The sequence below is a fragment of the Atractosteus spatula genome, chromosome 8 (genome assembly GCF_055471065.1).
Source record: "Atractosteus spatula isolate fAtrSpa1 chromosome 8, fAtrSpa1.hap1, whole genome shotgun sequence".
Lineage (NCBI taxonomy): Eukaryota > Metazoa > Chordata > Actinopteri > Semionotiformes > Lepisosteidae > Atractosteus > Atractosteus spatula.
In genome coordinates this window covers 18,160,642-18,182,113 of record NC_142713.1, presented here as the reverse complement: position 1 = coordinate 18,182,113, position 21,472 = coordinate 18,160,642, and the positions used below count along the sequence as shown (strand labels likewise).

Here is a 21,472-nt window from a genome sequence, read left to right as displayed (position 1 = left end):
TGTGGCCAAGATCAAAATGATAAGGCTTCCAATAAAAGCTGCAATATTCTAGGATTCCCATAGAGGAAGTACAAGTTCCTTTTGTGGGAATGAGTAATATTCTTTGAAGGATACAGTACTCTGAGACAAGGCATATGAAGTTGACAAATTAACTGCAGGTATCTGTGTCCAAAGTAATTTAGCATTTGTCATCTCAACACCAGCACTTACCAACAGTAAGTAGGAAATGCTTCAAACAAAAGATCCACTTCACCCTTCCATGTGGTTATGCAAGCATTTTCTTCTGTTGTTTAAATTTAGAGAGCTATACTACGGGGGCAACTTTTTCAGCATGCACAGCTGTCTGCTGCTAATCACATGATGCCATTTCCCAGACGTACCTGCATCGGTACTGGACTTTGAAGTGTTGCGTACCCTGCTTGTATACTACATGCCTTTCTCCAGCTTTACATAAAAATATGAATTGGTTACCTTTTGTATGGGTGGCAGTCTCTTACTTTCCCTATGAACTGCATCCAGGGTCTCGATGTGCATCTGAACAATATCTGTAAAAGAGATCGTCATTCCCTTGTCACTTAAGAGCACAAGCCAAACCAAAACATGCATCTTGTGAAAACAGCTTCCATGCAAAGAGTACCTGGAATCATGGTGTGAAGGGCTTTCAGGTGCTCATTGGTCACACCACTTTCATTACAAACTTTGTCCACAAATCTGTTAATGAACCGCACCACAGAGTTTGCAACATCAGAACTCTCCGCGTCCTCAAAGCCACTTTCAGTGTCGTAGCTCTCAGCCATACTTCCCGCGATGCTGTTCAGGACACAAAGACCAGTGTAAGCATTAGCTGATAATACAGGCGTGCTGTGATGAAAACTGACAATTTTTTTTAATTATGTATAGCACATTTTGCATTTTAATTGTCAAACAACTACAAATCCCCAAAACATCCTCTGAAGCTCAGCCAGAGAAGGCTCATAATGATTTGTTTTCCGATACGAGCGCAGTACACTTGTAAGCAGAACATTTTATAGCTTTATCGTTGGCTGACATTCTTTTCTAGGTCTCTCCACTTGGAATCAAAGCAGGTGCCCGTCTGCCGGAGTTGCTATTCTGTCTGGCGACGCTGACCGACCTGTTAGTGACAAAGCTGTTGCTGACGCTCTCCACATCCCCCAGGCCCGTGCTGCGCAGGAGTCGGTTCTTGCTGGTGTCAAGGGGCAGCAGCAGGTAGCTCATGCGGTTGGCGTAGTGAATAGCCTGGCTGAACACGGTGCTCTCTTCCTTCTGTATCAGCTCCTGCTGTTTCTCCTTGCTCAGGGTTGGCCACAGCCTGCGCTGCTCCGAAGCTATTTCCAGCGCACATTTGGCCTCTTGCACAGGCTCCTCTTGGTCCTGGTTTGGACAGAGGCATTAGGGGGGCTTGCAACTGAAACAAAGACACTCATCACCTTTTACAACTCTGGGTTCCCCTCCACAAAAGCAGCCTCCAGGAAGAGTTCCACAAATACATCCAAGGAAATACCACTTTTTTTTCTTATTTATTAAGGTTTAGTTGACTCTAAGCAATAACACCAAATTTATATTTTTCTTACCGGACTAGGGTGTTCACCTTCACTGACTTCAACATAAAGTGCTCGGATGTGGTTCTGGACATCACTGTAAAACATGGCCTCCCAGAACTGCATGTTGGTCCAGACTGAGTGCTCCTGAACACAGCTGTAGGCAAACTGAGTGATTCCAGCTCCCAATTTCTACAAGTAAGGACAAAAAGCACTCATTCATCATACAGACATCTTTTAGACACGGTGTTTTGGCATCTATAAGATAACCTTTTCTTCCATAAAGATCTACCTGAGCAACTACACCTCTTAACCTAAACAGAACTGCAAACTTACTTTTTTGGAATCATAGAAGCTATCTAGCACATTCAAGTTACAAATCCTCTGAGCACAATGGCATGAAGGATATTTGCCTACAAAATACATCTTAACCTTTTCTTGCATCATGCACTGATGATTTATAAAGTTTGTTGTACTTACTCTACAGAAAGCAGTAACAAGGGGTAAAAGTGCTGCTGCTATTCCATATTCATCTGTGTGAGAACAGTCCTAAGAGAAACAAACCAGGGTCAAACATTTCCTTTAAATATAAGATAACGTGTCTACACTTTTTGAGAATTATATACACCTTCCATACACTTTAAGTCTCAGTAGGATCAAAAGCACTTAATCTTAAATTGTGGAGTTTATCCAGAAAATTAAAGGCAGAAATAATGCTACCTGGCAAATTCAGTAATGTATGCATAAAGATAGCTTTCCCATGTTTATCTGGTAAAGTGTTTCTAGTGTGTAAAACAAAAGCATGATAATGGGATTAAAATATGTTACACCAATACCGTATCTTTTTACCTTGAAATATTACAGCTTGTGAGCATTGCTTCTAGAGAAACAGACATGCCACCCCGAGCCATAACAAAAGCTTATATTGTACCTACATTACAGTAAATTCTCAGTGTAATATGTATACTACAAAGCAGTGATAGAAATACCAGGAATTTGGAGTGCTTTTCAAAATTAGTAACAATTTAAAGAAAACAAGTCTTAGACTCCAGTGAAATATCCACTGTAAAGTTCAAAGTAAAACCAGAGCTTCAGTTACACAATTTGTATTTTTTTAAATTGGTCAATAGTCAGGACTAACCTTTAATTAAGCAAGCAGGAGACGGGGTCGTCAAGTCCATGAAAACTGTTTTTAGTGTGGTTTGCACAATGTGTTAACTGCAGTTAAGCTGAGTACCCAGCCATCCATTTTCTAACCACACACACGAGCCCACTAGGGCCTATTTTCCCAGAAGCCAGTTAACCTACCAGTATGTACTGCTGGAGAAAACCGGACCCCCTGGAGGAAAACCCACGTGAACACGGGGAGAACATACAAACTCCATACACACAGCACCCCCACCCCATGTTAACCATCACACCACTGTGCTGTCTTTAAGCTGAATAATGTATTTACGTTTTCAAGCATACAGAATAATATTCCTTAACCAGCACCTCCCCCAATATGCAACACACTGCCTCATAGCAAATGGCGTATAAAAAAAATCACATTTCTGTGAAATATTTATGATGACTTTAACCAATATACTGTTTATTACAGTGTTTAGGCTGATACTTTCATAGTTTTACCTTTTAATCAAGTTTATAGTGATAAAGACAGAAGGTTAATTATTTATTACAATACTAGGAATGATATTGCCACACATCTGTGATCCTTAAACAGTTGAACTGATTATAATATAAGGTTTCTGGCTGTACTAACTGTCAAATAATACACTTTCCTTTAAACTATAATTACTGCTCTTTAAGCGATCCTTGTGTACTAATAAGTAAAAATGTTTTCAACACTGCCTGTGGTTTAGATACTTTTTTTAAATTCATCTTTAAAATCTTAAATGCTGCATAAATAAGATATGAAACATAAAATTTTCATGTTTTTATCTCATATGAGTGCATGGATATTTTATGCTAAGTAATATTTGTCAGTAGATCTCCTGTGCCACATGTAAGGAAAGCATTCAAATTCTAAAGACATACAGTACAAGAATTAAATGCAGGCAATAGCCAGAATGAAATACAAATCAGATTCAGAAACAAGCGATCAGTGTCAGAAATAACAAAATAAATAACCAGGAGCTCAGTTAAGACATGCACTTTGAATGAATCACCTGTTTCATAATTACTGAAGTTGTGTTTTTCACAACTTCAGTCAACTCGGGATTGACTGAAGTTCAACTTCAGTCAACTCGGGATTGAAAATAAACACTGAAAATGGGAAGCTCCAAAATACAATTCACTCTGCCCTTTGTTGCCTTGCACCTATGTTTATGTGTCACTTTTGTTTAGAACATTTTTAGCACCACTTTATCAAAAGAACAATTACTTGGTTTCAGTCCCTAGTAACTGATTTTTACTACAAGAAACATATCTATCTAAGCACATCTATTAGGGTCCTGTACATGCAGATGTGGGATGCACAACACAGTAAAAGAAAGCTAAGCCGGTGTGAGCCTGGTCAGTACCTGGATGGGAGACCTCCTGGGAAAAACTAAGATTGCTGCTGGAAGAGGTGTTAGTGGGGCCAGCAGGGGGCGCTCATCCTGCGGTCCATGTGGGTCCTAATGCCCCAGTATAGTGACGGGGACACTATACTGTAAACAGGTGCCGTCCTTCGGATGAGACGTAAAACCGAGGTCCTGACTCTCTGTGGTCATTAAAAATCCCAGGGTGTTTCTCGAAAAGAGTAGGGGTGTAACCCCAGCGTCCTGGCCAAATTTCCCATTGGCCCTTACCAATCATGGCCTGCTAATAATCCCCATCTATGAATTGGCTTCATTACTCTGCTCTCCTCCCCACTAATAGCTGATGTGTGGTGAGCGTTCTGGCGCACTATGGCTGCCGTCGCATCATCCAGGTAGATGCTGCACATTAGTGGTGGTGGAGGGGAGTCCCCATTACCTGTAAAGCATTTTGAGTGTCCAGAAAAGCGCTATATAAGTGTAAGCAATTATTATTATTATTATAAAGCATACTTTCATAAAAGTAAACCAAAAATGTGTAATGGTCAGTGGGAGTCAGTCAGTACACAAATCTGATGATTCAGAGCATGCCATTCCAGTGAAACAGTGCAATTCACTCATTGCTCTTTAGATAGACTGCAATAAGGATGCAAAATCAAGTCACCTGGAGGGTGCAGTTCATCATGCGGACTATGTAGTCAAACTGCTGGTCGTCTAACACAGCGCGGTTCTGCTGGACGTGGAGGTTCAGCTCCTGTGTCAGACAGTGCCGTGCAGCTCGCCCCTTCAGTGCTCTCAGAACCGCTGGCAACAGCTGGCGGAGGAAAGGACAATGAGCAGGGCAAATATCAAAACACCACCCAACAGCGTGATTTCTCGAATCACTACTTAACACAAGCCAGGAATTCAATCGCTGGAGAAAAACTAGGTGAACTGCGGTTTAAATTCTAAAGCAACAGTGCCACTGAGGCACAAGGTTATAAAGGACACTTGGTAAAATGAAAAGCACTTCCTTAATATTCCTTTATAATATAATTGAAATAGTAAAGGACCTAATTCTAAAAATGAATACCAGGACAAATATACCCCCTAATGTGGCTTTATGAATACAGAGGGTATCTTCATTGTCACATGAATGTAGATTAAAAAGGATAATGAGAACTCACCAAAATGCAGAAGATACTTTTTTCAGTATTTTTTATGAAAAAACTACTTCACTAAATCAAGTATTGTTTCAAAACCTAGGAATGCAATAGGCTTACACTAACAATTATATTTTGTTAGAAATGAAACCACCATAACATATACCTTGTATTGTCAGCTCTTGGCATTTAAATAAAAATCAGGCTTTAAGTTTTACCAATGATAACTTCAAACTTTTTTCTTGTGGGCAACAATGAATTCTACCACAGTCACTTCAGTTGTACTAGCTACAGAAGAATTACATCACCTTTGCAGGTAACGCAAACCTTTTAAGTACTGTAATCTTACAGAGCTGTTGCAGAACACCACCACCAGAGAATCTGCTTTATTTAAAACGTCCTGGGGATGATGTGAAAAGAGCATTGTCTCCTGTAAGAGTCAAACTGCGTCCTACAGAGGTAACAGTCTTTCATTAAGAACAAAACTCACTTGAACAAGCTCAGAATATGAAAACATTAAACTTTTATCTCCAGAGCTCTTAATCGTGCACAACACCTACCTTTTTCGCCTCCAACATCTTGTTTTCAAAGATGTATGTAATGCAGTTCCTGACCACCTCCAATCTCCGGGCACTGTTAGCAAGGACATTTCCGTTCTTGTCCACAATGGCAGCTGGAAAAACAATTCCAGATTGTTTTAATTAAGAAACCACAATGGCAATAACAAACATTTGCACAATGTTTTTGTTTCCTTAATTTTAAGAAATGATGAACTGAAATTTGCAGATGAATGTTCTGAAAGAATTAGACACACATTCTGTGAATTGCCCACTTAGAGCTTAATTGCAGAGCACCAAGTGACATTTCACTAGACCCTGAAACTCAGCCCCATAACCTAGTACAAAACAACAAACTTACTAAGAGGAGGTCCTGATGGAACCATGCATTTCTTCTCAGCCTTGACAGCAGGAGGTGCTGTTTTCAGTTTAGCAGCAGCATGGTCAATGAAGAGCTGCACTGTGACGTCATCCAGGACAGGGAAGGTTGTCTGATGGGATCGCAGGTGGGAGCCCTCAGTTGGCTTCTGGACCTTGTGCATGGCTACTGCTGGGTATGGGTTCTCCTGAAAATATATATTTTTTAAAACAAGGGTTTACCTTGCTGTTCATCATCTTCAGTACTTCTAATAAGCAGGTCTATATAGTGTTTTTTCCCCAAATGTAGCAACTCTATAATAAAGGGGGTAAAAAAACTGTAGATAGGTCTGAATAAAAAAGGCCATTTTAAGGATTATATTTTTTTTAAATAAACATTTTCTTAACTCTGTAATCAATATCTTGGTTACACAATTTGAGGCAGCTGGCTGCATAAGGCAAACAATAGTTTGTTTTTTTACAGTGAAAATCTAAAAGCACTAAATTTTTATTTTTTATTACACAGATATTCACCTTCTTCCAATGATCTCATATTTTGTTGATTTGTGGTGCATAACAGATTTCTTAAAATGAATATTTTAGTCAAAACCTGAATGTTCAAAGTGAGTGCTCAGTTTTGAAACTGAACACATTTATGAGTAAAGTAAAACATCAGTAAAAACTGAAAATAAAAATAAAAAACTAAAAGGTACAGTGCATTAACATTATTTCAGAATAAGTACTTTCTCTGTAAAGTCCCTCAGTTAAAGTTGTACAAAGGCACAGATCAGGAAAACATTATTTTAAAAAAATTAAAAGGAATATCAATATTTACATTGAAGTCAATCATTAAGAAGTAGAAGGTGTATTGAAAACACCCAGAAGCTGCCTATATCAGTCTATCCCTTCATACTGAACAGCCATGCAAGGAGAAGCTGGTTACACTACCACCAACGGTCCAACTGCAGCACTGAGAGAGCTAAGATGGGAGAAATTGTCCATGAGTCAACAATATCCTGGGCACTCAACAATGTTAATCTGCACTGCAGTATGGAAAACCCATCTCAAAACTCTGAGTGATGTTTGCATGAAAGCATTTAAGGGATCTTGCAATCTTGTAGCAAATAGTTTGTGGTCATACAAGAAGAAATAATGCCAAAACCAAACATAATGCATAACGCCACTCTTTCTGTCAAGCATGGTGGTGGCAGAATTAATGTTATGGTGCAGCTTCACATCAGCAGAGTGATCAAGCTCATCAAGACTGAAGATAAAATGGATGGAGGAAAGTACAAACAAATCTTAGTCCAAAACATGCTTCAGTCTCCTTAAGACCGAAAATTAGGATGTAAATGTACCTTTCAGCAGGACAACAACCAGAAGCACAAGGCTGGATGCTATATAAGAAGGCTTAACCAGAAGAAAGTGAATGTTCTTGAATGGCCACGTGAATTCCCCACTTGAATCCAATACAAAACTCTCGTGGCACAGAGGTTTGAAAATTGCTTATAAACAACGACCCTCAACAACCACTACAGAGGTTGACTAGTTTGTAAAGAAGAAAATAAGAAAAAATGGGTGTAAAATGGCTTAATCCCCGCTGTGCAAGTCAGTAGAGACCTATCCAAAAAGACTCGCTGCTGTAATTACTGTCAATAGTCCTTCCACCAAATACTGGCTTTGGGGGGTAAATATGTAATGAACATTTTTAACAAACAAGAAAGCATTAACTCCACACTGAAAAGCAGAAAGAGAGCCAACATAAGTTTTCATAGCTTCAATATTCACATTCACCTGAGTATTGTTACTATTCAACTAGTTTGAACCAGATTATTACCAAATGAAGCCTACTCTGAAAGCATATGGCAACACACCCAGATTTAATTTGTTTAGAACTAACCAAATCAAGCGATGATGATGTCATGGTTTATTTTATCTGGCAACTGATTGTTCAGTTTATGGTGGATAGCTGCCCCCAAACAAATATTTAAAAGGTAATTACACAAATTTTATCATCATTTTGTTTAACTTCATGACACTCAATGTTGTATTAAGAATGTACAAGGTACCCGAGTAATATAAACAGTAACGTAAAACCAGGGACTAGACAAAATACGCCTGAATGCATAATTTGTTTTTGTAGGAACATTCTACTACATATACCTCTCATTTACCAAGAAAGCTTCCCTATAATCTTCACCATGAAAAACGTCAGACAGCAAAGCACATGAGAGTTCAATTCATTGGAGCGCACAGGACAGTAGGGCATTGAAAGAAAAACATACGTTTTTGAAGAGCTGTTCCGCCAACTCTTTGATGTGATTCATTACTTTGTGAGGGTTTCCTTCTTCCAGTCGTATCCTTTCAACCTCATTAGCTATGAGCTGGGAGGCAAAGCAGACAAGCCAGTAAGTACAGCAGAGGATGCACAAGGTGTAATTTCAAGTGCTACACTGTTCTTTTGCCTATATTGTATTGGTAAACTACTGAAATTCTACACAAAATGTTATTTTAGAACCCTTTTTTTAAAAGTATTTCTTATGAACAATACAGTAATAAAATTAGTGGCAAAATAAAAAAGTTAATAATTTATATGAAATATTTATCCCAAAATATTTATATTTTAAGTAGCTTACTTTGCAATGCTGTTACTTCTCCATTTATGTCTCTCCTTAATTATGGTGGATTCAGTTAGATTAGCTCACTTTCTCACATGCAGTCAAAGGTGAACTTGATTGATCTTATGATACTTACGGATTATGCTTGGAGACAAATGGTTGTTTACAAATAGTACTGCCAAAAGTTTTAGCAAAATGGCCAATTGCGCCAAATCATTCCTAAAACACAAATAATAGTGTACAAAGCTGTATCCTCAGCAATTGTCTGCTGATGTCTTTGAGTTAGCAAAGAAATCCCTAAATTCCTTAATTTTGGAAGAGCATGCAGTGTCTAAGTATGATAAGTCATACTGCAAGAACATGAAAGACACTTTTGTAGCCAGGTATAAATGTAGTGCACTAATAGGCCATATTTAGAAGATGTTTGCCTAGGATCTTAGTAAACCTCAGTTTTTTTTTCTTCTGTTTCGCTGTGAACTTTAGCAATAAGAGCAATTAAAGAAGATATTCATTACATCGTCAAAAAGGTCAGTTGTTCTATATGGAGGTCCTCTCTCTGACACAAATCCAGCAAACGCCATCCCGTCCAAAACCTTCATCAGAAAGTCATCCTCTGTCAGTGCTCTCTGCCCCAGAAATGCTACCTGTACAAAAGCAATAAAGGAAATATTTAAGAATACCATTGCTGTACACTGTCATCTTATCTTCAGCGGGCAAAGCCTTTGACAGCCCAGTCTCCTTGACTGTCCTCAATAATCTGCACATAAACAGAGCTTACTAGGACACACCTTCAGTTTACACATGGAAACAGTACAGATGTCTCTTCACACAGTGAAAACTCCAATGTCAAACCAAGAGGTAGTGCACTCTGATAGCTTATCAAGTCGCTTGTTACTCACACCTGAGTAACAGAATGTATAAGAGTAATTCCAAAGTAGTGCTTTGCATCATGTATATGTAACTTCTGATGTGTATAATCATTTGGTTTTTTGATGATGTTTGATAAACACAGGGAGCTACGTGACTCCGACCTTATGAAATCGGATGACTGGTTCCGGGTGGATACGAATGATATGCAGACACCAGCGGTAGCCCTCAAACAGCTGTGCAAACAACCACAGGAATACAGCACGGATTTCCTTATCCTGCAAGATGGGTCATAAAAAGAAAAAAAGTTAAACAAATCGCTTTATAATTAATACCCATAAATGTTTAACACGTAGCGGTTTATCAATGCAATTAATAGAATTATGCTTTTAATAAAGTTCAGTCTGATTAAATGTTCTTAATAGTCATTGCATATGGTCCACATGGACAAGATGAGAAAAAAAACAAGTTGAAAAAGCCATTGCTAACTACCTGGATTTTAAGGGTGGAGGGCTGTATTGAAGTTGGAGGAAAAGCATGATCTGCAACCTCCAATTCAGGATCCAGAACCTAAAAGGAAAAACAATTCACTTCCAATAAACTGCCAGATGCACTGGAGGGAAGCATGGAAATGATAAAAATAAAAACTCCATAGCCAGAATACGATTTCAAAAAGGTTTAACATTCCCAAAAACAATAATAATTAACTTTTAATACTTCTACCATGATTTCCCAGAATAAAATATGGAGTCAATTTGCAGCCTCTAAAATACTAAAAGAAGTTGTAAACATCTTGGCTATTATAAAAGCTTTATTTGGTGTTGATGAAATGTGTAAATTTGATTATTTTTAGCAGGTAATGACCCACCAGAAAAGAGCTTCATTGATTCAAATACAGTTAAACCAAGTGAACTGAAGACATATTACAACATCTTTCTTCCAAAATGTTTTCCCTGTGCCCAAATACCCCAGTACACATTATATTTACTCGAAGAGATTAGAAAGACTGGAGAAGGCTCCATGCACATACCCCGGCTAGGTCTGCACTCCAGATGATAAGAAATAAAAGTTTGCATGCTGGGCGTGTGGACATATGTTTTATGAAGAAACACAAAAATGTGCTTGCATCCATTTAATTCGTCAGCACTGGAGACCATCACTAGAGCAATTCGATTCTGACCATTTACAGTAGGTTGCATCAAATGTTTTTGAAGAACTAACAGCTGAGCAACTAATTTATTGTAATCCGATGGGCATGATGACTAAGTTTGAAAGAAAAAAACAATGTTTTTTCACATTAAGGCAGAATGTGTTATTTCCATTTTTCTTTTATAATGAACCTTTTTTTTAAAACTGTTTTGTCCGAAACTTAAGGCAATTCACATCCTGGGACGCCTGCTTAATAACAGCACAGTATTGTGAAGTACTTAACAACACAGGCTATTATAAAGTTATCAAGTACTTCCCGTCTCTAGGATGTGGTTTAAAGTATGAAAGCACTACATAGGAAAAGGCAGACAATTCTGTACACTTAAAAATGGGAATGCAATTATTTTGAAAATAAACCAAATTTTTTGTCCTGACAAAGCTGTAAACTACTGTAAATAGAGATTTATAAAAGTATTTTGTCTCACGATTAACTTCTATTATATACAGTATATAAAATATATAGAATATTAAATTATAATAACTAAAACCCTTCTTTGTTAAGTTGTCTTTAATAGTCACACATTTTGGGCTTTTTTAATTGAGCATGTCAGGAATATAACAGTAATACTGACAACTACACAGATTTTTCCAAAAGTGATCTGTACACTGAAAATTACAACAAGGATAAATCACTGTGAAAGATGAGTTAAGCTTTTTGTCTTAGAGTTTATTAACCAAATGAGTTTATATTGTACCCTCCGTCATTATTAAATACTGCATTGTTGAGACAATGCAGAATAATTACTGCTGGTAAGTCACACAGCTTCAGGGTAAAAAATGAACTATCGTTTTATTAAAGCACTGACTGATTATTCTTATTTATTCTTATGTTTTCCCGATAGTTATTTTACACACTTAGTCAATTCTTAGCTGCAAGCAAAATATTTGCCACAAACATATTTTCAGTTAAAATCTACAAATATTTACAAAATGTTCTAAAATAGTCAATGAATGGTTGATCTTTTATATTGTACTTAGAAATAATCCCTCTATATAACATCCTCTACAATATTCATAGAAATACCAGGACTGACTACTGTTAAAGCCCTAATATCTGTTCAACAATTTGAAAAATAACAGCAATGACTCAGGAGAGGATCTTTTCCCAATCACATACAGATTAAGTCTTGTATAAGTCCAAGACTTGATCTGTATGTGAGTCAAGTCAAAAATAAGAAATCCCAACACAACACACTCAAAATCAAACCTGACAAACATAAGAAAATGGCAAACCATACAGTAAGACCTAAAGCAATATGATAGCACTAACACAATCACTCTTCATTAACATCAAAGAAATAGACATTTTATTTGATTGGTTATATTTTAGTGGACAGCTGATTCTCGAATGATATCAATAACCACCTTACATAAAATTGTTGGCTACTATTGTCCAAACACACTGTTCTTCTGTTTTCCCCAAACGTTTCTGCAATCACCTCTGCATTTAATATCAATGTACTGTACACTGTGTCCTATGATCCTGTTTTGCTCAATGTGCTGCAGAAAGAGGAGTTGTTAGAGCTAACAAAGCCAGTTCCTTTACAAAATCTGAATTCTTGAATTTAAGCCCCTGCTCCTGGCTAAAGAGAAGAATCAATTTTTACACTTTGTGAGGCATCAGCAGTTATTTTGTTTTTTTACAGTCTTTCTAGTATAACAGCAAACTATGCTGCACTATAATATGAACACAATTATAAAACTGTATGCTAGATCTTCAGCATTTCAACATTTCTTATATATCTGCACCTGTCATATATCCAGACACCCTTGTTGGCTTTCTTTACTGCTTCCCTGCACAATTTGGAAAATAACCTGTTCTGGCTCTCTCTGTAAATACGCAAGTCCTTTCCCCTTGATTGCCCTTTTCAAGTGTTTTTGTCGCTCATAGAGTATTTATAATGTGCATTCTTGTCTGCTTGAAAACCATTTCACTTACTTATACTGTACTTCTTTTTTAGCCTTCTTTTTTATGTATACACTCACAACTATACATATATAGGTCATAAAACAAAATGATCCATCCTATCCTGTAAAGATACACCGAGTCTTTCAAGAGATGCAGGTTCTGTCATTATGTTAATAAAGCCATTTGTTCATGAAGATGTTTTGGTTTATGATTTCTACCTACAAGCTCACCTGATATAATTCAGATTCCTTTGTATTTTCTTCACTGCAGGATGAGTACTTCCTACGGCATCTGTTTTTATTCCATCATATACAGGTACTCCCTGCTGAGCTCCCCTAATTCTTAATACCTCAAATAAATTTTCCCCATTATCAGCATCCTCTGTCATCTATACCACTTTCTAATATAGGGACGTCTGGAGGCGTGAACATAGGCTATTGGTTCAAAACCGGAAAATTAAAATCCTTTGGGAGACACTGCTATCGTAACTTTTAGCAATGTATCACGCTCAGATCATACAGACTGCTCCCGTAAAACGTCAGTCACTTGGAATGTAAATGGGAAAAGGTGCCATTCACTTTGAATAAAAGCATCAGCCAAATACAAAATATACACAACAAACCTTCCTAAGAGTCTAACAGAAAGCACCGGGCTCCAATATGTCTATAGGTATTGCCGTCATTAAACAGAACTTTGACCCCTGTGCTCTAGTAACAGACCTTAGGATAGTGTTACTTTCTGATGAGAACCGAAGAGTCTGCAGCATATTAGTATAAAGCTGCATAAAGTTACATTTAATTTTTATACCACAGCTATTAATCTGCAATGTAAATTAGAGAAACAAACCAGGTTTCCACATAATTATGATTATAAAAACATGCCTAATGTACAGGGATACATACGAAGATGAGGCCATTTTATTTACAGAAAATAATAAGTAATAATTCCAAAAATACTGTTTAATGTACAACAGAATACCAACATTATCAGGAAGAAGTGGTTAACCAAGAAATAAAACTTTTGAGTACCATGGACAATGCAGTCTGAGTCTGATGCAGAAGAGGGTCTGGCAGCAATGAGATGTGGACACATTCAGGGATTGTCACTGTTCCTCCATCCAGATCTGCCACTATGACGTCAAGCTTTAGGAAATTGGGAAACACAAAATTAGAAAAGAAGAAATAATGAGGTAGCAACCTTACTGAATCTAGCTTTGAAGTACTGTTGGGCCGGAGTCCAATATTGCAAGTGAGTCTCTTCATTGGTACAAACCTGACCACTGCCAGTCTTGACTATTTTTATTTTTCTATCCACTACTGCCAGCTGTACACTTGTCTTAAAAAGGACAACTAGGGTCAAGACAAAAACTGTCTTATAATTACATGGGAGAGGTCTACAATACAGTAATTATTACAATAATACAGTGTTATTATTATCATTATTATTTTTTCCTGCAAATATTGTGAATCTGAGAAAATGCTGCACTAAATAAGTTTAGATATCCCCAATTTATGTAAAGAATTTATCTTTAACATATACTGTATTATAATATTTCATTTTGGATTAAATGCAAATAGTCAAAAATTGCACAAATAATACAGTTATCTTAATAATCTCTTAATAAGTTGGTAAAGTATGTTGAGTAATTAAGTTAACCTGAATTAACTTAGTTTAGATTAATTACTAATCACTAACCTACAAAGAGTGGTGTAAAATGGGTGGCACAGGACTCAGCTCTCTTTTTCTGTTTTAAAATTATTAATTACATTTTAGGTTTGTCCTGTTCATCCTGTTATGTATGGTCGAACTTAGCTCTTGGGCTTGTTCAAAGCTTAGGAGAGCTGGTTCTGTTTTTGTATGAACTGCGTTTGCTTTAGTCCTGGCATCATGCTGCTTAGTTTGCCTATTCTTATTTATCGCAGTGTCCTGTGCAGTTGAATGAACAGACCTAAACATACTCTCACCTAACCAATGGTTAGATACCTTACCATCAAGTTTAAATATTCTCTTGACATAAAACACAGCTAACTGTATATTCGAACCAACAGAAGGTTTTGAAAAATAGAAAAAAATATCCATGATGGCTGAAAAAAAAGTTCAACACACTATTTAAAAAAATTGAAATCTAAATGTATAGTGAATACTGACCAGCTCCTGTGTCTCTGAGCGGAAGAAGGAATTGACTCCAATAATGAAGGGTGTTGGCGTGCTGAGAACCTCCAGAAGTTTACCTGGCAGGATTGGGACGTAAGTGAAACTGCAAGAGAAAGACCTTCAGATGTAAAGTTCAGCGCTTGCAAGAACTCAGAGATCAAACAGTACAAAAATACATCTTTTTTTTAGCTTTAAGTAACGCTTAATCCCCTTGTTTCCAAGGTTACTTCAGAGATGTTTTAAAATTCTCTTTAAAAAAAGCTGCGACTAAATTCTCAGCTGCAGATTTCCATGTCAGTGTAACAGAAGTCAAGGCGACTAATGCGTTTACTTTGTTCTTAGGCATATTTATTAAATCTTATGCAAGAATGTAAGACGGATGACAAGTAATGTCAGTGTTTTGCAGATCTACGTCAGGAATAAAGATCTTAAAACATTTCAACATCAAAACTCTTGAAAACTCGGGGGCTATTCTATTCATCCATCTACCTCAAACTCATGCTATCTGTATCCAACAGATCTCCACATTCCATTTCCTGCAAATTGAACCAAAAGGTTTTAAAGAATATTTCCGACACAAAGGTGTCAGGTTTCCTCCAGATTAGATGAACCAAGCAATAATCTATTGTAATTACCGAATACAGGTAAACACCATGGACCTTGGAAAAAACAGTAGGTGCATTCTTCCCTACTTCTGGTGACAAAACAAAAACCTGTTGTAATTTTATCACCGTTACCAATTTAAAAAGCAATATATTGCCTTTTCTCCTTACTGAGCGCATGTCCCACGACAAATTAAAAGCTCTCCATCAGGGTCTACATTTCTCTGCACAACAGTTACATAAAGTGGGTTAATGCTTGCCTGTCTGTTACCATGCACTTTTAAGTGCAGTCTGAGGACAGTGAAGAATCTTAAATCATTTAGGGGGAAGACTAAGAGGAATCATGTCTTGTGCATATGCCAACTGAGGCAGAGGAGCCATTTAATGGATTTTGCCCATTCCAAAAAATGAAACTGGAAGTATCCTCTAGAATTCTTATTTATCCTTCATTTAATTTAAAGGGGATTTAGATTAAGCTTGACCACATTAACTGGAAATCTGGGGATGGGAAAAGCTGGGTATTAGTGTTGTTGTGGGGTGGGCTATTCTTTTTTTCCCCAATTTGTTTTTCTTGATCTATGCACATTGTCTTTTATGACTGGATATGCTCCAGTTTTGATACCCTTGCATCTTTAGTAGCCCATTTAAACTGGTATAAGTTTCTCTGCCAGCATAGTAACAAAAAGACCTACTGCTAATATTCTGATTGCTCTGTCAGATATGTGTCTTATAAGAAATTACTATTAAATGACTCGATTACGAAGCCAGACCTAGATACCCGTTAGACAGAAACAGGTCAGGATTGTGCCTTTTCCTCTCTGGATTCTTCTTCTATCAGAGACCTCTGTTGGGAAGCATGCACGTGTTTTACTCAAGGTTTTTGCTTGTCGAATTACAACCGGGTTCTGTTCTTTTCAGCATGTAGCATTCTTTGACAAACCATTGACAGTAGCCTTGATCTATTAAACACCAACACTAAATACTCTTTTCCTTGGTGAGGTGACTTACAATTTTGACTACCCCTGCTTCCATACACACAAGCGATTGGTAATAGGGGATATCCATTCTGCAATCACTTCTGAAGTATATCTGAAATTATTGGTTACTATTTAGCCATAGTCTGAAAGGAGTACAACTCCTGCTGGAAGAAGTTGGCTGGTTGTTACTTTAATTATAAAGTTTTAAATATTAAAGAGCACTCTCTGCGAAATCAACAGTGAGGCCCATATTTTCATCCACTCACTCCTTGACAGAAAGTGTTCTCCAAGATTCAACCTGAAAGTTAAACTTGAAGGATGCAGGTTTGAGCAGTGATGGAGGAATTTTAAGTTGTGTTTTGATGCGTGGTCTTCTCACTTGATGCAGATGTAATAGATGTGAAGAAAGCCAAGGTCAATCTGGACTAGAAAAGGCCATCATATCTATTCAAGGAGCTTTCAAAGCTGAAATCAGTCATTCATTAAGGCTCAAACCCCATGGTTCAGTGTCTAGTTTTCCACATATTTGCTTTGCCAAAATGCAATGGAAATGGATTTTCTTTCTATTCCTATGATACGTCTTGTTTAATTTTCTTCAGGTCTGTCTACTGTTATTAAACAGCCCTCTAACTGTTAATCTGCTAGCAGATTTCAGAAAATGTATCCTGGATGTAGTAGAGAAATTAACTACTACATTCTGACCTACAATGTGTAGTGTGGTCCCTTGGCCTGCCTGAGTCCCGTAAAAGGCTTGGCAGTTTTTAGGCCAATATTAACAAACCTTGTATACTCTGGCACAGGCAGATTTAATTCACAGTGGCTGAATGAAGACTATTTCTGAAGAAAAACTCTATCACTTTAAGTCTTATTATTTTTAACATTTTCTTTCCTTGCTAAAGTAGCTGGAATGGTTTGTTGATGCGCACTTATTTGATAACCTATCTAGAAATAACACGATAAAGACATTTTAGTGTGGGTTTCAGTTCACTCATAGCATTGAGATGAGTCTGCAATTTCTTCCTTTTAACTACAAATTTCCTTTCTTGTTACACTTCTTTACCCTAAATCTCCTAAACTCCATAAACATGCTATAGGCCATCAACTTGTCTTACCACTTTTTCCACTGTACTGTAGAATTCAATTCAGTTTTATTTGTATAGCGCTTTTTACAATAACTTGTTACTACATCTGTTTATCTATATTTTATACAATCTACTGTAATGAAGTGAAGTATTTGTGAACTTGAAAATATGAATTAAGATGGATATAATCCTCATGATACAGATGATTTATACTTTCTGTGTGTACAATATATATTGCATATATTGTACAAAATTTACACAAAAAATGTTCTTAATACCATTCGATGGATCCATGGAGGAAACAATGTATGAGTTATACTTTTCCTACCAGCACATTTGTGAATAAAAATCCTGTTATTTATACAAATGGATTGACAATGCTAAACAAAATAAAGAACAGGAAACCTCTACATCAGACACATAATACAAAAAGGCAAAATATTTTTCTATGGCCTTGTATTATAGATGTACAGAAGTCAAGGTAACAGAACACCTACCTGTATTTAAGAGGAAACATGATTGCAAGAAGTCCTCTACATGCATCGGTGAGCCGTTGGTAACTACTGGATAAGAAGAGGATCTTGTGTTCGGTCAAAGCAGCACAGAACAAATACAGAACATTGATGATTCCTTGAAGAAAAGAGAAAACATTTACTTGTTATTTTTTAATTACTTTTGCAGTAAACATATTGTATTTATATGCAGCATAACTACAGGTAGGTACCAAATACCACTAAAACCAATAACTGAATAGTGTATGACTGCAAGCTGGATTGAAGCTTAGTATTTGTTTTTTTTTCTCAATTAGGAATTAAAATATGAAAAAATTGATTTTGTTGTTAGTGGAGTCAAGGTACAATAATTCTCTCAAGATGTGAAAAAAAGTGTTAAATTGGAAATTGAGCATAAAACTCACATTTTGATCTGAAACAGACTATTTCTTTTCAGAACTCCAACTATATAAATCCATCCGTGACCACTTAAAATCACACACAAATGGCCGGCTATATATCTAAAATACCAGTTGCCACTGTATCAATAGTGAATGAGGCAAAATGAAACAACACTTACCTAACTGTCTAAAGAGATGTGCAACACTGCTTCCACTCACAGGGAGTGAATCAGTAATGGGAGTCTGGATCACTTGCCGATCTCCTGCTCCTAATGTAATTGTTCTCTAGAAAGAGACAGGAAGCAAAAGGCATTTTTAGCAAAATTGCAGGTAACAGTTTTATAGCTTACAATACATTGTTGTACTTGGAAACAAATCATTTTCAGTAACGCTTTCTTATTTAAAACATAGGGCACATTTCCTCTGAATTTGTCCACTTTTGTTTTTCCAAACTAAAAAAGGGAAATTCAAAGGCATTTAAAATAGCCTCCTTTGAAATTAAACTCTCATAACACCACACAGAGAAAGAAACAGGTAGGTATGACTGTGTGGTGTTGTTCTTTAACACTACACATAAATTAAGTAATTACACAATTTCCTTTTACAAAGAAAACTTGGAATTGCCAACCATTACAACCCCTACTGTTATTACTGCAACCTTCACACCAGGATGTCAGAGGTGAGGTCTGTGCATGCTTTCCTCTTAAAAGAGCACTGTTAGAGCCATCTTCTATTTTTCATACTGGTTGACCCTTAGTACCTACAGCTGATTTAGCATCAACTGGAGGGCTGATGCAGCTCTCAATGACAAGGCACAATGTCAACTGTTCTGTTCTGGTTTGTTCTTTGTGTGTTCTGGACTGTGAGTAACTCTTCTTAGTGCACTTCTCACTGTACTGATTGTATTGTATGCATTGTATTATTATTATTGTATCATTCGTTACACTGTGTCTGTGTTGTCTGTGTTAAGCTGCTTTTTCACTGCAATTTCCCTCACGGGATCAATAAAGTATCTATCTAAAAGATGGCTCTGGTCCACACAAACCCAGTAGTACCACATTTACTCTGAAGTTGCACAGCTACTAACACAGCCCAATACAAGCATAAAATTAGGCTTTCAAAAGTATATATTTTTGATGTGCTCAAACTACCATACCAAAACGCGTGCCAAAACCAAAACATGCCATCTTTCGCTCTTGGTCTAACTAGAGACTAGTGGTGGGGGGGCGGCTTCTCAGCACATAAATCAGTCGTTTATTTTTTGTGTGCATGGATTTATTTTAATATTAGAACTGAATAACTTAAATGTATTCCTAGCAGCCAAGGCAGGGTGGTTTCAGAGCACTTACCTTTAAAAAAAAAAATCAAATCTTATGCAAATTTAAAATTTTATGAAACACATACTCTATGTATTTCAAAAGAAGAATTACTTTTTAAATTGCTTAGAGCTCACAATGTGGATAATTAAACAAGTTATGAATAACTTTTCCGGTGTAATGAAGCATTTTGTAACCAGCCAAAATATTTGAGAGCCAAGTTTTCAAAAATCAAACAAATAAAAAAAATCAAACTGTGGTTTGATACTAAAACTAATAGTTGTGTCAAATAAATTAAATGAAGACACAGGTGTAATCAAAACCTCAGCCCACCCACCTCAAATAAAGAAGCTCAAGTTTCTAACAGTTAGGACCGCAAAGTAAACAAAACAGCAAGCTGCCACAGTGAGCAATGCTCAAAGATAAGTTACAGAACAGAAAGCAAACCTTCTTTATTATTACTTTTATATGATACTAATATGACATTGCACTTTTTTATTGAAATAAAAAATCATGCAAATAATATATGAAATAAAAAACATCCACAAAAGTTACATTATTTAACCTTTTCTATATAAAAGCGGTGACTAAATTCCACAATTCCTAAATGTTTTCCCAAATGTTGCATCCTGTTAGATTTTAATTGCAATTCATAAGCAGGAGTTTTTGTGACAATGCCATCAGGTGCTCAAACTAGAAGAGATTGCTTTAGGAGGAATTATAAAATAAGTCATCTTTACATGAAGTGCGAGGGGTATATTGGTTATACCAATATGAATTATGACATAGCCATAGAATATTTTGGTAAAATGGCACAGACAGAGCAGTAACCAGAGTTAAGACACTGGTGACTCGGGCAGGGTCACCTGTCGATTGGATCCAGTACGTACTTAATTTAAGCCATTCGCTTAACATCCTCGTTTTACAGTCCCCATTAAGGACGTTAAACTGAGATCCCCTGTTCTCATAGGAATGGTTCTCATAGTTTAGAATCAATTTTAGAGATCTTGTGGAAGGTTTTTTGTTTTATAGAGTTTCTGAGTTTTTCAGGTACCTACACATTAGTAGGAAGCCTGACACTAAGAGAACTGGGACACAGAACAGTCTATGAAGCCAGTGATAGTACTACAGGAATAGAAAACTGTCTAACATATTCTGAACCTCTTCCTTTGTAGTATGAAGTATAATTATACCAAACAAAATAATAACACTGCAAGCTAAGAGGTGAAGACCAGCTCAGTAGATCAAAAGTAAGGTGAGCCATAACACCCTCTCTCATCTTCGAGAGCTGAGGAAGCAAGACATTCCTATAGATAAAACTCCAGCAATCAGGGCCTGCTGTGTGAGAACTGAAATTGAACAATTATGGAGTATTCAAGAGACCACTAAGTGAATGTAGGGACATTTTATATGAAGAAAGTTTTATTTCCATATAATCCTCCCCAGGCAGTTTTTATCTCTGGAACACAAAACAGGGGGTCCGCGTTCAACGTCTCCCTGCTTTTACACCATTGTAAAAAATGTCCAATTTGCATCCTCTGAACGCAAAGTGCACTAACAAAGAAGTTCATGGAAAAATCGAGAAGTGCCAGCTGACTATGTTAATAGAGAAGTTAAAATAGAGTATTAGATCTTCTTATTTATCATATATACAGTATTTAATGTAACTTTATGTAGTAATATACAGTACACAATTAAGTTGAATATAAAAG

The 21,472-nt window shown here is 36.8% G+C and overlaps 1 protein-coding gene across 5 annotated transcripts in view; it reads right to left on the bottom strand.

The window, feature by feature from the left end:
- The window catches only part of sbf1 (SET binding factor 1), a 103,162-nt gene that overhangs the window by 30,753 nt on the left and 50,937 nt on the right, over positions 1-21,472 (bottom strand). For all 5 annotated transcript variants that reach the window (XM_088923131.1, XM_088923130.1, XM_088923132.1 and 2 more), the window contains exons 6-21: positions 18,624-18,729; positions 18,050-18,182; positions 14,886-14,994; positions 13,766-13,879; positions 10,112-10,189; positions 9,784-9,897; positions 9,268-9,396; positions 8,420-8,518; positions 6,139-6,343; positions 5,781-5,893; positions 4,743-4,892; positions 2,040-2,108; positions 1,593-1,751; positions 1,133-1,392; positions 638-810; positions 472-545 (exon numbers count right to left, since the gene is read on the bottom strand). In XM_088923131.1, the coding sequence (XP_088779257.1) occupies positions 472-545; positions 638-810; positions 1,133-1,392; positions 1,593-1,751; positions 2,040-2,108; positions 4,743-4,892; positions 5,781-5,893; positions 6,139-6,343; positions 8,420-8,518; positions 9,268-9,396; positions 9,784-9,897; positions 10,112-10,189; positions 13,766-13,879; positions 14,886-14,994; positions 18,050-18,182; positions 18,624-18,729 (2,085 nt within the window). The remainder of the gene's footprint in view (positions 1-471; positions 546-637; positions 811-1,132; positions 1,393-1,592; positions 1,752-2,039; positions 2,109-4,742; positions 4,893-5,780; positions 5,894-6,138; positions 6,344-8,419; positions 8,519-9,267; positions 9,397-9,783; positions 9,898-10,111; positions 10,190-13,765; positions 13,880-14,885; positions 14,995-18,049; positions 18,183-18,623; positions 18,730-21,472) is intronic.